The following is a 17,596-nucleotide window of genomic DNA, read 5'->3' on the forward strand; positions in this document are numbered from 1 at the left end:
ATTTGAATGATCATTGTAAAAACATGAAGACACTAGCAGGATTAAAATAAACCTTGGGGCATATAATTTGGACAAGAAAGTTGGCTTACAGGTGGAAAAATCAAAATTAGAAACAGAGTTGTTAGAACCTAAAACTAAGATTTTGTCAAAGATGTATAACTTGTTGTTGAAATGGAACACTCAGGATGAAACGGTGAAATCTGCTATGATTAAATGGGCACAAGATGTTGGACATAATATTATGTTTGCTGACTGGGAACAGTTATGGACCACAGGTATGAAGTTTACTGCATGCAATGCCTTAAGAGAGAATATTATGAAAATGATTTACAGGTGGTACATAACCCCAGTCAAGCTTGCAAAAATTTATCATTTGCCCGATAATAAATGTTGGAAATGCAAAGAAAATGAAGGTACATTCTTTCACCTTTGGTGGACGTGCCCAAGGATTAAGGCTTTCTGGGAAATGATTTATAATGAAAAAGGTATTTAAATATACCTTCCTGAAGAAACCAGAGGCCTTTCTCCTGGGCATGGTCGGCCAATTGGTGTCAAAGAAGGATAGAACTTTATGTATGCTACAACAGCAGCAAGAATACTCATTGCAAAGTACTGGAAGACACAGGATCTACCCACTCTGGAAGAATGGCAGATGAAGGTGATGGACTATATGGGACTGGCAGAAATGACTGGCAGAATCCGAGACCAGGGAGAAGAGTCGGCGGAAGAAGATTGGAAGAAATTTAAAGACTATCTACAGAAATATTGCAAAATTAATGAATGTTAAAATGATGTCGGATAGAAATTAAGTGGTTTCCAGCTGTAATGCTTTAAGAGAATATGGAAGAAAAAAAAAGGTTTAGAAATAGGTTAAAATTTATTGATAAGGATTTGCTGAACTAATAATTTGAATTGGAATACAAAAAAGGGAGGTATGAGGAGGTCTGGGAAATAAGTTAATGAGAAATAAGTAATGGAAACTTTATGTGTTTTTAATTATTTTTATTTTTGTATTTTTGTTATTTTTTTTTCTTTTTTCTTTTTGATTTTTATCGTATTATTATTGAAAACTTTAATAAATATTCTTGGGGAAAAAATGGTAAAAAATAATGAAATAAACCTTGGAACAAAATGTGAAAATAGTATCTTCAAGTGTAAAGAAGGTCAATCAAAGTGCGCATATAATCTATGTGGAAATAAAAAACCAGTTGAAGGGATGGAGGGAAGTCACAAGCTTGGAGGAGCAAAAAGTGTATGAATTGTTATTGCAATGTTCGTATATTTTAGGTTTAAAAAAGAAAATAATAATAATAATAATATATATATAAATAAAAGTAGGAGAGAAAAGAGCTCGGAGACAGATGACTATAAGAGGCAACTGTAGGGGTGGGGGTGCTGCTGATGAATGAGGAAGCGGGAGAAAAGGGGGGTGGAGATTTACTTGGGACAACGTCATTAATCCAAGCGACTGCATTCTCAAGCCTCTCGCTCTGTAGATATTGAATAAAAAGCAGATGGTAAGTGTTAGGTTGTAGGTGAACATATCAGACGACACAGCAATTCCTCAAACAGCTCTTGTTTATTCACAGGCCAGAACAGAACTGAACCGAAGGGTTCAGTCAGCCTGCTTATATAGAGCTCCAGTACAACGTAACTGTAACAATTTTCTAAAACCATCCAATCACTGAACGTCACTTTCGATCCCTTATTTGCATAACTATCTACAGTATCCCCCTGCTGGCCCAGGGTGAGAACTTCAGTACATAACAGTAAGGACTTTTCCTTGTCTTCTCCGTTCCTGGCAACCTGCCGTGGGGGTCGGGTCCCTCTGCCGCTTGACACTGACTGCGGTGCTGACACTGCTCTGTTTGTCCTCCTGTCTTAGGTGTGGTTTCAAAACAGACGGGCAAAGTTTCGCAGGAATGAGAGAGCCATGCTGGCCAACAAGAACGCATCCCTCCTCAAGTCCTACTCTGGGGATGTGACCGCAGTGGAGCAGCCGATTGTACCTCGACCCGCTCCAAGGCCCACCGACTATCTCTCCTGGGGGACTGCCTCTCCTTACAGGTGACCCTAACACATCCATATTACACTGCCAGTTTTTCTCTTGCCGTGTCCGGCCGGTTTCCTCTGGGGAGGAAAGGGAATGGAACAAAGGCCTGAGCCAAGACTCTCCACTGCCTCTCATCTATTCAGAAGAAAACTATTCGGAACGATTTAGATCTGATCTCTTTTACTCTTCTGTGAGCAAGTAGGCAATGCAGACACAGGGACACACCAAAGTTGCAATCCTATCCATGCTTGCTCATAGGAGTAAACCCTATCTAAGACAGTTGGATTTACTTATTGAAGTGTGAATAGAATTGCATTGTCAACCTGGTGTTCAAGCCATTCCTTCTCTCTCCAGGGAGCCCTGGGACTTGTTGTTCTCTGCAGTGGCGTAGCGTGGGGGGTGCAGGGGGGCCCGGCCGCCCCGGGTGCAACATCTGGGGGTTAGGGTTAGGGGGCACAAATCCACAGGTTAGGGGGTGCAAATCCACGGGTTAGGGGGTGCAAATTACTTGCCTTGCCCCGGATGCTGACAACCCACGCTACGCCACTGGTTCTCTGTATGTGCATGAGGAAGGGGGAAGATGGATCTTTGACAGACTTCTCAGCACCCTCACCAAACTACAATTCCCAGGATCCTTTGGAGAAAGCCATGGCTAACAAACTAGCTTCGACGCAGCATATGTTTGTAGATTAGTTATATCCAGAGGGCTGGGGTGGTGGTTAAAACATCAGGAAATGCATTTCTTCAAAACAAAGCAACCCAATATAGCTGGGGCAGCTAGAAAAAGATGGTATCCTAGATACCAAATCTGTTCTGTGCATGTGAAAGAATCACCCCTGAAGAAATGTGGTTCTAAGGAGCCTTGGTAGCCTTTTCTGGAGAACCAAGAAGGTAGAGACAAGATGGTGGCAGAGCTGGAGCTTCAGGTGGAACACTTGACACGATGTGCATTTGCTTAAGTAAATTACTTAGTTTTAACCCATTCTTACTACTTGTGGATGAAATAAGCACATTCCTGATGATGAGACTTTTTCTTCAGAAGGGATCATACTTCATCATGACTCACTCTGTGCCTCACACACAGAAAGAGAGAGAGAACAAACAAAGAACAGGGTCGTGCAGGTTCAGTCCACACTTCAGTGCAATCTAATTCACACGTCCCAAACTAACATGTGAACCGAAATCACAGCTATCCTTCAAAATTTGTACTTATCTGAATTTTGAAATGCAATTCTAGAAAAAAGTATACAAAATAGGTGGCGCTGTGGGTTAAACCACAGAGCCTAGGACTTGCCGATCAGAAGGCTGGTGGTTCGAATCCCCGCAAGGGGGTGGGCTCCCATTGCTCGGTCCCAGCTCCTGCCAACCTAGCAGTTCAAAAGCACGCAGTGCAAGTAGATAAATAGGTACTGCTCCGGCGGGAAGGTAAACGGCATTTCTGTGCGTTGCTCTGGTTTGCCGGAAGTGGCTTAGTCATGCTGGCCACATGACCCGGAAGCTGTACGTCGGCTCCCTCGGCCAATAAAGCGAGATGAGCGCCACAACCCCAGAGTCGGCCACAACTGGACCTAATGGTCAGGGGTCCCTTTACCTTTATCCATAAAATTGCATGTATTTGGGAAAAGAGTGAGCAAAAACACATTATATTAGGAAATATTAGGAACAAATCGTGAATATTGGGAGAAATGTGTGCTAAAATGCCAATGGTTTGTGAGGACTTGCTAAAAATGTATATCACAAACCAGTGCAGAAATGCAATGTTGGAAAAATGAGAAATGGAGAGAAGCCAAAATGGTCAGGTTTGTTTTCAGTGAATCCCATCCGAGACAAAGTCAAGCATCTACCATCCAGGAGAGAGTGGAAAGGTGGCTAATCCTGCCTTTCACCTCAGACATTGGAGCCACCAAGGGAAGGAGGGTGAAGCTGCTAGAGATGAATAACAGGGGCTGAAAAACATTTATTCACATATATAACCTCCTATGAGTGTCACTTTGGCATAGACTAAGATACATTCTCCATATTTTATTTCTGCCCCCTCTAGAAGTAGTGGCTTGGGGAAATGGGGGGCCATCGTCTGAAAAACACCTGATCCTACTTTTTTGGGGGGGGGATTTGGAATGCTGTTCACAGTCACTCATTTCCCCATTGATGCTTTGGCTGCCATTTCCCTGTTTTTGTGGGATGTGATACGTAAGCAGCAGTCAAGTACAACATTCCTTGTTTTCCTAGAGTGGACATGCAGGAAAATGTTTGGTCTAGCCAGTTGAAAACTTTCTGTTTCCTCCTGGCTGGGACATACTTCCTTTGCATGTATCCTTACCTGTCCAGGTAACAAAAGGGACAAGCTGGGAAGCACCCTCTCTCTTTTTGACTTCCTCTGTCGTTGAAGCAGCTTTTATCTAGATCTAGGGTTTCAGCCAATAGAGGACACTGGAATTATCTCCATATGGGATAGCTCCACATGTATATACTTTGTAACTAAGTCTGCCTTCAGGGATCCAACTGTGAAGAGAATGTGAGTAAACTACTTTTATATACTTTACAGAAGATGGTGGCATGTTTATTCTTTTAAGAGGGATATAAGGGAACTTACCAGGAACCTAATAGTGAGAGGCTTACACAAGCCTGCAACCAGCTACCTCTGTGTGTTTAAAAGGGGAATGCGAAACTCTGCTAAGTAAAGGAACTTCCTAGTGCCAAGTTAGGAAGGATATTAATAAACAATATACCCTCTCTCGCCTCCCTGAACATTCCCACAATTTTATCTGTCCACAATTCATCCGAGCCAGTTAGGAATTTCATACTAGACCACATTGCTCTGTAGACGATCAACAGAGCTGCTGTCAAAGGGTAGCATGGTTGAGTACCTGCTGGGGGCCACAGGAGAGAGCTTCCTGGATCTTTGGAGCCTGCTTGCTTGTTCACCTGCCATTTGCTCTGGCCCAGACAACAGTGGTGGTGAGAAGCAGAAGCAGGGATTCACATCACGGTCTGGCTGGCTGTTGACTCTCTAGCTCAGCCTTTCTAAATGATTGAGTCCCAGATGTTGTTGGACTGCAACTCCCATCCTCCCTAGTGAGCATGGCCACTGGTGAGGGATTATGGGAGTTGTAGTTCATAATCCTCTGGCTGCATTGAGCTAGCGAGCAATCAGTTGTAGAAGTGATGAGGAACAAGAGGAGGGGTAACCGGTGATAATGGCCTTGTGGAGGTCAACTCAGTGTGGGAAAAGCAGCTTGTAGCAGCTTGCCCAAGGGAAGTTCAAAACCTAAATCAAACACCGCAAATCAGATTGATTTATTGGTTTCATAAAATTTATATGCCACTTGATTGTAAAAGCTAAAGGTACCCCTGCCCGTACGGGCCAGTCTTGACAGACTCTAGGGTTGTGCGCTCATCTCACTCTAGAGGCCAGGAGCCAGCGCTGTCCGGAGACACTTCCGGGTCACGTGGCCAGCGTGACGAAGCTGCTCCGGCGAACCGGCACCAGAGCAGCACACGGAGACGCCGTTTACCTTCCCGCTATAAAGCGGTACCTATTTATCTACTTGCACTTAAGGGTGCTTTCGAACTGCTAGGCGGGCAGGAGCTGGGACCGAACGACGGGAGCTCACCCCGCCGTGGGGATTCGAACCGCCGACCATGCGATCGGCAAGTCCTAGGCGCTGAGGTTTTACCCACAGAGCCACCCGCTTCCCTTGATTGTAGAATACCTCAAAGTGGTTTACAAAAAAAGATAACCCAATAAATCACTTAAAAATATTTAGCTATGTGCCGACATTGCTGAGGGTAAATGAAGCCTTTTAGAGTTTAGCAAGTTGGAGCTCACTCTAAGAATCAGTTTTTCAGTACTTTTACAACAACCCTTGGCAAACTGCAAAGATAGGGGGCACAATCTTTCATTTCACATCAACATATTTTTTTTCCAAAACGGCCCCTTCTTCCTTTTGGTCCCAGCATCAGTATCATATTTGTATCTGACAATCTCCTTTAATTACTGCCAAATTATAAGCAAATTCCCTATGTCCACTGCAATGGGCATCCCATGCCAAAAGGAAGATTGTTCCCAGGCTTAAGCATTGTTGTTTTTTCCTCCCACATCACTGGCAGCCACCATTGTAGGTCATCCTTTGAAATACTTTTTCTGATTTCTTCCAAAAAAACAACACAAAAAAAGTCAATGGGAAAATTGCACAAAACTTGTGGGAAACTCTCTTGGCAAAACCCTGCACAATTGAGTGAACATAACAAATGTGGACCGTGTGGGAAATCAAAAGATTTTGCTTGGTACGTAATTACCTCCCCCCCCCAGCAAGAATGGGGAAAGACAAGGCATGTGTTCCCAAAGTTGCACTGGCTGGGCCAATCAAACAGAGGGCTAAATTCATTGGGTTCCACTGTCTTGCAGAAGCGAAGCAGGGCTGTTTTCAGTGACAGGATGGGTGACTGGCTAAGGGACCACATAGATTTATTCTTGTATTCTATACTGGAGAAGGACAGGATCCAAATGTTTAAAAAGAAAAAGAAACCAGCTCTCCTGTACCAGCATCTTTGAAATATATGGTTTATTTAGAGGGCATTGTAACCTTAATGGCTACTCCTCTTCAAAGAAGTACCCTGAACCCTGAACCATTGAAACTCAGTACACCAGTTCCCAGAGATATTTTGTATGTATAAACTTGATCTAAACCAGGCATGGGCAAACTCCGGCTCTCCAGATGTTTGGGACTACAATTCCCATCATCCCTACCTAACTGGACCAGTGGTTAGGGATGATGGGAATTGTAGTCCCAAACATCTGGAGGGCTAGAGTTTGCCTATGCCTGATCTAAACCAGCACGGTGGACTCCTAGGGACCTCACAACATAGGCAAGAGGGAGAGGGAAGGAGACACTAGTTGTGCTGCAAGATATTAAACTTTCCCCCTAGCCATTTACAGATGTCTCAAGCATAGGAGCAAAGCTCTGCGGAACTAAGCAGACGGAGGCTTTCTATCTAGTCTGGCTTCTTGGAATTCCATTAGAAAAGGAGGCAATGAGTCCACCATCTACTTGATGTAAAACCACATTTTCACTTCTATAACATTTTTAGTATACAAAGGACTTTGCAAGCCAACCAATCTTTTTTTTTTTTTGCTGCCTTTCCAAAGTAAAACTCATGCTCAAGGCAGCTTACAATGTATAAAAAAATTTTCATAACTACAAACATAATCAAAGTATTCATAAACAAAACATCAAAAAGTACACAACCAAATAAAACAATTTTCATATAAATAATAAGATCCAAAACAAAGCTGCAAAAAATTGACATCAACAGCAGCAACAACTGCCCCACAACCAAAACCTTTAAACAATACCCCAACACAATTTATCCTTACAACAGCCCTGCAATGTCAATAATAATAATAATAATAATAATAATAATAATAATAATAATAACAACAACAATAATAATTTTTATTTATACCCCGCCCTCCCCAGCCAAGGCCGGGCTCAGGGTGGCTAACAAGCAATAATAAAAACAAATTGAATGAATACAACTTAAAAACAAGATTAAAATACAACATCAAAATATTGAAACATTAAAATATTAAAATGCAGCCTCTTCACAGGAGGAGAAAGGAAAAACGAAAGAGGGGGAGGGAATCAAATTTGCTCCAAGCCAAAGGCCAGGCGGAACAACTCTGTCCTACAGGCCCTGCAGAAAGAAATCAGATCCCACAGGGCCCTGGTCTCATGGGACAGTGTGTTCCACTAGGCCAGAGCCAGTGTTGAAAAGGCCCTGGCTCTGGTTGAGGCTAATCTGACTTCTTTAGGGCCTGGGACCTCTAGGATGTTGCTATTTATGGACCCTAAGGTCCTCCGTGGGGCATACCGGGAGAGGCGGTCCCGTAGGTACGAGGGTCCTAGGCTGTGATCAGGAGTGTTGTACAATTTGGGGTACTGAGGTCAAAGAGGATGGGGATATCTTCAATATATGAATAGTAGCTTTTGACTTAGGATGTCAGGATGTTCTAATGAGTCAAGCAATGGTCCACACAGACCAGAATCTGGTCTGCGAGAGTGGCTGGAGTTGGGCAGTTTAGGAAGTGTTACCATTAATAGTAGTAATTTTTTTCATTTGTTTAGCTGTAAGCCATAGCAAAGAGAAAAAACATCCAGAGTTGAGCCTCAAATTTGGCTTTTAATTTCCTGGCAGCCAACACAAATAGAGAAAGACACAAGGTAACCTAATTTTTCTGGTCCGAGAGCAAAAAAATAAACTTATTTGATGCAACAATATTTCCCCCGCAGCTAAATTCAGGCAGGATGCTTCACAAGGATCTTTATAATGTTGTATATTATATAGTAAGATAGCAAATAGCTATTTTGCAAAAGAGACACCATCCTGGTGAGCAACTCATATCTGAGAGAGGCCATAATTAGAGCTGAGCAATGACCGAAAAGCCATCGATATTGCCTCCATCTCCTCACTTCTGTATGAGCCAAGACAGTCAAATAACCTCCATCTTCTAAGTGAGAACCACAAGAGACTTCAGAGAAGCTCTCCCTCTGTGCCCCTCAGCTTCTCACTTCCACTTGCTAGTGGCTTAGCTTGTGTGTTGGAAGGAACAGTGGATCTTTGTAGAGTTTCTGTTGACGTTCAATGGCAGTTACAGGAGCCCTCCATCCACCTTTGGGCTGATGTAGGAAAAAGTGAGCGGGGTGAGTAACAAAGGGAGGCCGTGGGCTGCAGGGCCTCATTTGCTCCTAGTGAAGAAGCCTTGGGGACCTGCTTAGCATTACGGAGTGACAGAATGACTCAACAGTCATTCAGCTCAAACAGACTCATCTGATTTCATTTAAATTGTTGTCAGCTCTCCTCATTGCTTCTGCTAGCAAAAGGCTCCTACGTGCTATGTTGATTTCTCTCACTTTTGCTTATTTTCAACAAGCTACGTGCTAACTTTGAAGCCCTTGATAGCAAGCTGGTGTGAAATGGCCCTGGCCTTAATTTGGGCCAAGAGAGAAGCACGGCCAATTCATTTAAAGTCTACCCTCTGCAGAGCCCCAGTTCAGTACCTCCCTCCCATATTGAAATATACTCGGAGTCGAGAGTGGATTTCATGCTCTTTATTCAGCTCATAGTGGTGAGGAGGAATGGAAGTTCCCCCAGAATGTCTGCTTTATATACATTATTTACACAATGGGCCCCACGTGATTGGCTAATTCCGGGATTCTCCTGTAGGCCAATCAGGTTGCGGATTCACTTCAACCTTGAGCTGGATTGGATGGTTCCTGTGGACCAATCAGACTGCTGCATTCTGGATCCTATTGTTCTAGGACCAATCAGACTGCAGCATTCTGAATCCTATTGTTCTAGGACCAATCAGACTGCTGCATTCTGGATCCTATTGTTCTAGGACCAATCAGACTGCTGCATTCTGAATCCTATTGTTCTAGGACCAATCAGACTGCTGCATTCTGGATCCTATTGTTCTAGGACCAATCAGGCTGCTGCATTCTGAATCCTATTGTTCTAGGACCAATCAGACTGCTGCATTCTGAATCCTATTGTTCTAGGACCAATCAGACTGCTGCATTTTGGATCCTATTCAACTCAGTACATAACACATATAGTTCCAACACTCTCTTGCTAGGCCAGGAATAGCCAACTTGGTGCCCCCCAGAAGTTCCTGGATAACAAACTCCCACCCTCCCCAGCCAGCATGGTCAATAGTCAAGGATGATGGGAAACAACATCTAAAGAGCACCATCTTGGCTGCTCCCAAGTCCTACTGAGAAGTGGTGGGTGACATCATCATACTTTAATGCCATTGGACTGGGCCACCATCTTGCAAGGGCACCTTAATGTCACGGTGGGTGAGCCCTCAAGTACAAGGTATCTGATGAACTCACTTGCCTTATTATTTCTCCCTCCTTTCACACTTTCTAAAATAGCTCCTCATCCCTCCTAAGATGTTGTTTGCACGAGGGGGTCCCTAATGGATTCTAAGCGAAGACTCTACAAAGGTAACTTTCTGGGCAGAAGTGTCATGGTTGTGGGGCTGTCCATAGTTGCCTGTAGTTCTTCTGGGAAAATGGTGCCAACTCCACTCCCAGGCCAATTTTGTAGGGTCTCTCGACTCCGTTAGGTGCTAGACAGGATGAGGAGATGCAAAAGAGCCGTGTGTAACAGAAGCCTCAACCTTACCTTCTCTTTGCCTTAGCCTCCAATGAAGTCACCGCAACAGAATGTACAATAATGATAAAAGCAGGAAAAAGCTTAATAAAATGACCCCTGAGGTTGGGTTTAGTGAACGATTCCCCCCTTGCCCTGCCCAGACCACCAGCAAGCTTCTAACTCACTAGTTAGGTCCTTCGTGCATGTATGTGAAGACATTAACTCCAGTTTACATTACAAATTGCTAGTCTCTTACGCTGGATCTAGACATGTCAAAGAAGTGATTCACTTAAAAGCATTGTAAACTCATACAGGGGAATCCGGTAGGGAAAGACAGGACTCTACAGCGCCATCTGGTGGTGTATATGCATATACAATGCATATAAAACCAATCTAGCTGAGTCCTTAGACTGCATCAAAGTTCCTATCTAGATCCAATGGCAGTAGGCTTAGCTCAGTTTTCTGAGAACTTTGTAGAAGCAGCCTTTACCTCTTCGTACTTTGATTCCCCTGCTTTGTGGAATATGAAAGGATTATGGCAGCAGTGGCAGTCAAAGTGTTCTTTATCCACACCCTGGTCAAAACCCTATCCTCCAATGATGGCTGCCTAAATTCAGCCTTGCAAAATGCTACTCAGTTACTGAAGCCTTCCCAGAACATTTTAAGAGACTTGTGGAGTTAAGATTCTTGTTTGAGTCATCACAGAACAAACAGGCAATAGAAGTTTTATATCAGTTCAAGACTTTATGCTTTTCAAAATGGAGACAGCTGACATGTTCAACTTGCCAGGCATTGTGGAATTCAGAGAAAGGCAACTGAGTGATTATATTATTAATGTGTGGGCCAGCTCCATATATATTTGGCTTCAGATAGCATCACAGCTTAATGGTGGCCACTCTTACCCAAAGAGGTTGTGTATTCCAAAAACAGTTTTGCAATGAGTAAGGGGAAGGGACCTCTGATTGAGTTAGATACCATCAGAACCTTCTACCACCCAAAGCAGGGGTGACAAACCTTAGACCCTTCTGATCAGTCCTTTTTTCTTTAAAAAAATGTTTAGGGGTGCTCTCCTTTTGACTCAAGAAAATCACCATTTTATAGTTCAAATTGGGAAAAATAAATACAGTAAATGGAGAAAAGTACAAAGATTCACAAAATGTTTAGGGGTATGCGTCCCCCCAGAAAAAAGCACTGCTTCTGAAATTGTTTGATTCCAGCTCCCATCAGTCCCAGTCATCATGGACAATGGTCAGGGATGATGGGAACCAGAGTCCAAAAACTTGGGGGGGGGGCACAGATTCCTCATTCCTGGTCTAAAATATAGACACCATCAGACATCCAGTTAGAAACACCATCAGACATCCAGTTATAAGACAATTATCTTCCAACACCTGCACAGGGCTGATGTGTACACCTAGTTCGTCTCCAACTTTGCAGCGAGTGTTGATTTGTAACATATACCAATCCACACATTTGAAGACAGCAGTTATGGGTCTGTACACTTTGCAGAACATTGATGAAGGCTGCTTCAGGAGAAAAGGAAGACACCTGCTTTTTCCAATACCTTCCAATTTAGTTCCAAACGTTTTATTACATCATTAATCCAAACTGCAGATTGTTGCCATGTGGACAATCTCTCTATATCCTCATCAACCATGTATGATATCACCCCAAATTCATCAACTCTCACCAGTTCCTTAGGGCTACCCTGGCTAAATGCATTGTAGATATAAATTTATTGGGAAAGACCTAGAGCAGGCATCTCCAAGCTTTGGCCCTCCAGATGTTTTGGACTACAATTCCCATCATCCCTGACCACTGGTCCTGTTAGCTAGGGATCATGGGAGTTGTAGGCCAAAACATCTGGAGGGCCGCAGGTTGGAGATGCCTGATCTAGAGCCAAGAATGTACCGGTAACTCCCACCTTCTTTCCTTTTTTTTCAAGCAGGTGGGGGTGCTCTAAAGAACTATGCATTAACATGCAGGTGCTTGAGTGAAACTCTGAATATTACTAATATGTGATATCTGTCTTCCTGTCTTATAATAACCAGGTGCAAATCATCATTTCTCAGCTTATCTGATCTATAAAATTGGAATAATAGGGCTATTTTGAAGAATACTTAGCCAAACTCCATGTACAAAATGAAAGAAGCGATTTTCCTAGTACAGTCGTACCTTGGAATTTGAACAGCTTAGTTCCCGAATGTTTGGGCCTCCGAATGTCGCAAACCGAATGACTGTTCCAGTTTGCAAACTGTTTTTGGAAGCTGAATGTCTGATGGGGCTTCCACAGCTTCTGATTGGCTGCAGGACCTTTGGTTTTCGAACATTTTGGAAGTCAAACGGACTTCCGGAACGGATTCCGTTCGACTTCCAAGGTACGACTATAATCAGTGCCCATGATTAAAGGTGATACTTAGTGCTTGGTTTAATTTTGTTGTTGTTGTTCATGGCTTGATCCTTTCATTTTTAAAAGTGTTGTTTTGAAAGACTCCGTGACATGCTTTGAATTTAATAAAGAAAGTAAATAATAGCAGCAGAATCAGCAAGGGAGGGGGAATTAAACAATGCAGTCCATAAGTATCCATGGACTCCGCAGTGACTTACTTGCAACTTCTATTCTCTTTGATTGGTAGATTACCTCTACCAAAGCTTTGCTTTAGAACTTGATTTTCAATGTCAACACACAACAGTGGAACATAGAGTCATAGAACTGTACAGTTAAAAGGGACCCCATAACCCTGTCGCGAATTCTCTGCGGCACTTTAGCAGAACTACTCAGAGTTCCAGGTTCTTCAGTGCAGTATATTTATTGTGAGCTATATATATATATATATATATATATATATATATATATATATATATACCAATATATACAATAATCTACAGGCTATAATACACGAGCAGTTCATACAGTCAAACAGAGTACTTTGCTGCACCTTAAGGCAAATAGGCAAATCTCTCTCCCTGACTATACTCTTCTATACCACCCACTTACTGGTGGACAAGTTTCCCCTTTAAACCAATGACAGCCAATCAACTGCCAGCACATTACTGCTGAGTCTTTCTGACCCAGCACTTCCATAGAAGGTATTGCAGGCTGATTGCATCTGCCAAGTTGCATCAGCTAGCAAACTCAAGCCTGCAGACTTACTATCTCACACAGCATTCTGTGAATCCCGACACAAGAGTCACATAGTCCAGCTCCCTGCAACTCAGGAATCTCAACTTTAGCATCCCTGTCGGATAGCCATCCAACCTCAGCTTAAAAGCCTTCAAGGAAAAAGAGTCTATCACCTGTATTGTGTATTCCCAAATCAGGCAGACCCAAGAGAGATGACGCCATGTTATCCTTCTGAATGTGCAGAAGGAACATCTCAACTGTTATAACAAAATGCATTTCCTTACCACATGGAAGTGTGTTGTGGGAGGAGAAGGCTGTCACTGAGTCTAAGGAGTGGCAGCTGTTTAGGCTGAGCGATATCTCCCCCTCCCTACCCCCAGTAGTTATTTAAATTAGATCCTACCTGTTCAGGAGTTGTGCTGTTCCTACTGTTGCCCTAGCCATGGCATCAGAGAGCCCTTAAAAGAGATGAATCAACTTCTCTGCCCTTTTCTTCAGCAAGTGAAGACAGAAGCTGCCCGACAGCTCTCATTCCAGGTGTGCACAGGTAGTGTGCTCCCCCGTGCTCCCAAATCTCAGCCTCACACCTGTAAGTGACTGGTCCCATTCTAACCCACACTGGTCTGACTATCCAACACAGAAAGATAGAGGCCCAGTACATGAAGCCCGCTTCCTGCAATCCCCACCTTCTCAAGCAGAGGTTGTCAATGTGGCGCCCTCCAAATGCTTTGAACCCCAATTCCCTTCAGCCCCAGACAACAGCGCCAATGGTCAGGGTCCAGGGATGATAGAAGCTATAGTCCACCACACCTGTAGAGGACCACTCCGGTTATTCCTGCTCTCAAGTAGTTGCCTTGAGACCCAGACATGGTGAAAAGTTTTGTGTGTGTGTGTGTGTAAAGTGTCCCAGAAACAATATTTACTTTTTTCCAGGGTTGCTTTCCATGCTTCAAATCATGAGCCCGCTCCGAGCTTTGCAAATATTGGCAGATACAATCGCCAAGTATCTGCAAACGTTTCCACCTGCCCCTGGTCTTTAGCCTTTCATATTTTTTTGCTCCATAAGGTGCACCTGACCATAAGGCGCACCTCCTTTTTTGGGGGGGGGATTCAAGAAAAAAATATTATTTAAAGGGAGTGCTGAGCAGAGCCTGTATGCATCCCAGGCTCTGCTCAGCGCTCCCTTTCATGAGCCGCATGGAGCGTGTGTGCGGCGCTTGCAGGCTTTTCCCCAAGGAGGAAAAGCCCCCAAGAGCCACACACACACTCCGCGTGGCTCTTTAAAGGGAGCGCGGCTCTTGGGGGCTTTTGCGGGAGGTGGGGGAAGTGAGAGAGCCTTGCTCTGTCCCTTCCCCCACCTCCCGCAAAAGCCAGGGATAGCTGTGCGAAGCCTCCCCAGGGCTTGTGGGGCTGGCGGGGGAAGCCCGGGTCCCCCCCCAAGCCCCAGGGACCACACATTCGCTCCATAAGACACACAGACATTTCCCCTTAGATTTTAAGAGGGGAAAAGTGTGTCTTATGGAGCGAAAAATACGGTAGCTTAATCTATGACTATTTGCATTGCAAAGCTGGGCCTGTTGAAAATCGAACTGCAGTTAAAAGTTACAAGATCAGGCTAGCTGTGCATTTTCCTTTACCTGAAGACATCTAATACAACCTGGTGGCTTACAAAGGCCATTTTCTGATGTCTTTTTTTCTCTTTTTCTCCCCTCTTTTCTTCTTCCAGCAGTGCCATGGCTTCTTATTCTGCCTCCTGTACCAATGCCAGCCCTGCTCAGGGCATGAATATGGCCAACAGCATTGCTAACCTGAGACTGAAGGCAAAGGAATACAGTTTACAGAGGAACCAGGTGCCAACAGTGAATTAGAGACAACAGAGGAGTGTGGCCTCCGTTGCCGAAAGGAAAGCAACAGGTCAAAGGGCCGCCATCTTGCTTGGCAATTCGTCCATGCCCAGAAAGCCAGTCAGCCCAAACTAGGACTCAGTATTGGGAATAACAGCAGGATCCAAATTCAAAGGAAATAGCTTCAAATGTGACTCTTCTCTCTCCTGGAAAATATTGCCACTTAAAGTACCAGCAAGTCTGTTGTAGCTCAATATAGCACGAGCTTCTTCAGTGAAGGATGCAAGGCTTATGACTGCACTTAAACTTATCCATTTACTTCCCCCACCTGACCCATAGACCATTCATTAGTTTCTGTGCCAGCCACTCACCCCTTTTGTTCATAGGCCTTCTGGGAAAAAAAAAGGATTTCTGGAACCAAAGACCCCATTGTTCATCATCACTTCCATCACTCAAAAGCAATAGTGGATCACATTTAAAGTTGTGACTGCCAGCACACAGCTGGGTGCCTTCGTGTTCAAGTCTTTATATCCATTGCCTGGAAATTATTTTTCTTCTTTACTTCTTCTTGTTAGTAATTTGAGGCCAATCTTGATTTAGAAGTGTGTGTCTGTGTGTGTGTGTGTCACTGTTTGTTCTGCCACAGTCTCTTTGATACTGTTATGTTGGTTGCAGGAGATTTAAAAATGCCAGATACGAAAGTATGTTATTTTGAACCCATTTTTACTGATGTAGGAATATGCAAGTTTTCAAGTCACACAGAACTCATTTTATGAGAATGTAAGTGTGTGCACTTGAGGCACTCAAAAGCCTGTGTATGCTTCCAGCTTCTTGGAAAACCCAAAGAAGAGCAGAGTCCAGATTTGCAGGTGCTGTCCATGGGAATTAGTTTTCTGTTTAAAAATTGGAGGCCTAATCTGGCACAGAGTTACACATACTTACATCCCTGGATTTCAGTGGGCTTAAATGTGTGCACCTCTGTTGGATTGTGGCCCCACGTAACTTTCTTGCTACTTCTGTTTCTTGCCACATTCAGCAGTGTTGTCCAGAATCATTTGATTTATATATACTGTATATATTTATATATATAAAATATACATGCAAGCTTTGTGAGTTTTCTTTTTTTTATTAAACAAAATAAAATGAACTGAGAGAGCATTCTGGTTGTAAGTGGTCATGCACCAAACTGCAAAACATAGCAGGGCGTTCTGCAGGCTGTCCCTCTCTCCCCAAGAACCCCTCATGCTCCTATCAACAGATACTTTTCTTCTACCCAAGGACCCTGACCATTGGGACTCCCATCCTTTTAGGCCTGTTTTGGAAGAATATTCGCCCTGGATGGAGGTGAGGAATCATAGAATCATAGAATCATAGAGTTGGAAGAGACCACAAGGGCCATCGAGTCCAACCCCCTGCCAAGCAGGAAACATCATCAGAGCACTCCTGACATATGGTTGTCAAGCCTCTGCTTAAAGACCTCCAAAGAAGGAGACTCCACCACATTCCTTGGAAGCAAATTCCACTGTCGAACAGCTCTTACTGTCAGGAAGTTCTTCCTAATGTTTAGGTGGAATCTTCTTTCTTGTAGTTTGGAACCATTGCTCTGTGTCCGCTTCTCTGAAGCAGCAGAAAACAACCTTTCTCCCTCCTCTATGTGACATCCTTTTATATATTTGAACATGGCTTCATGACATTGCTGAAGAGTTGGGGATTCCCCTCCTCAAGAGGAAAGGAGAGATGGTCACCTGCGCTCTCACCACCTACCTGAGAGTGCATCGCTCCACACCGTGAAAGGGCTGTAGTTCAGTGGACGAGAACATGCTTTATATGTAGGAACCCCCAGGCTGAGTCCCTTTTTTGCATCAGTTTCAAGGAAGGATCTTCTTAAAGACCAGGAAGGAAGACACATTTGTGCAAGGCCTTGGGGAGTCTCCCTTTCAGCCTTCTCAGATCCAACCTTCCCTCCATCTTGTAACATGAGACCCACTTTTATTCCACCCACCTTCCAGGTTAAGTCCATCCTTTGCTATGGGCAACCTTTTTCTATGGGTGGCTGCATTCCCTTCAGGATGATCTGCTAGGGGCCACGTGCTGGGGATGGGCAGGGCCACAGCAAATAGTGAGCTTTCTGGAACTCCCTTACCTCTCCTCTCCTCTGCTGGTGGAAGGACAGGCTTCTTTCCCCAGAGGTGTGAATGAATTTGCTGCTCCAGGGTGATGAGCTGCAATGGAGAATAGCAGCCAGCCACCTTTCACCTCTATTGGTTCTCCAAAGGGGGAATTTTGGCAGGTGCATCTATCAGCTGTTCTTCTTTAGTTCTATAAAGGAACATTGCCTTCCATTGCACCCAATCTCTCCCACTCCTTCTGTTGCTCTGCTGCTGGTTTGTTTGTTTTAAATCAATGCCACTA

The 17,596-nt window shown here is 43.9% G+C and overlaps 1 protein-coding gene across 4 annotated transcripts in view; it reads left to right on the forward strand.

The window, feature by feature from the left end:
- PRRX1 (paired related homeobox 1) overlaps positions 1 to 16,342 on the forward strand; it is a 95,235-nt gene extending 78,893 nt beyond the window's left edge. The window contains exons 3-5 of one of the 4 annotated variants that reach the window (XM_081914957.1): positions 1,886 to 2,067; positions 9,994 to 10,065; positions 15,070 to 15,205. In XM_081914957.1, coding sequence (XP_081771083.1) covers positions 1,886 to 2,067; positions 9,994 to 10,048 — 237 coding nt within the window. In that variant the 3' untranslated portion in view covers positions 10,049 to 10,065; positions 15,070 to 15,205. Of the gene's footprint in view, positions 1 to 1,885; positions 2,068 to 9,993; positions 10,066 to 15,066 lie in introns of all 4 variants that reach the window. The other 3 variants (XM_081914956.1, XM_081914954.1, XM_081914955.1) reach the window with 3 other exon arrangements.
- Positions 16,343 to 17,596: the final 1,254 nt, after the last annotated feature.

This window comes from Podarcis melisellensis (genome assembly GCF_964234715.1).
Source record: "Podarcis melisellensis genome assembly, chromosome: 6".
Classification (NCBI taxonomy): Eukaryota; Metazoa; Chordata; class Lepidosauria; order Squamata; family Lacertidae; genus Podarcis; species Podarcis melisellensis.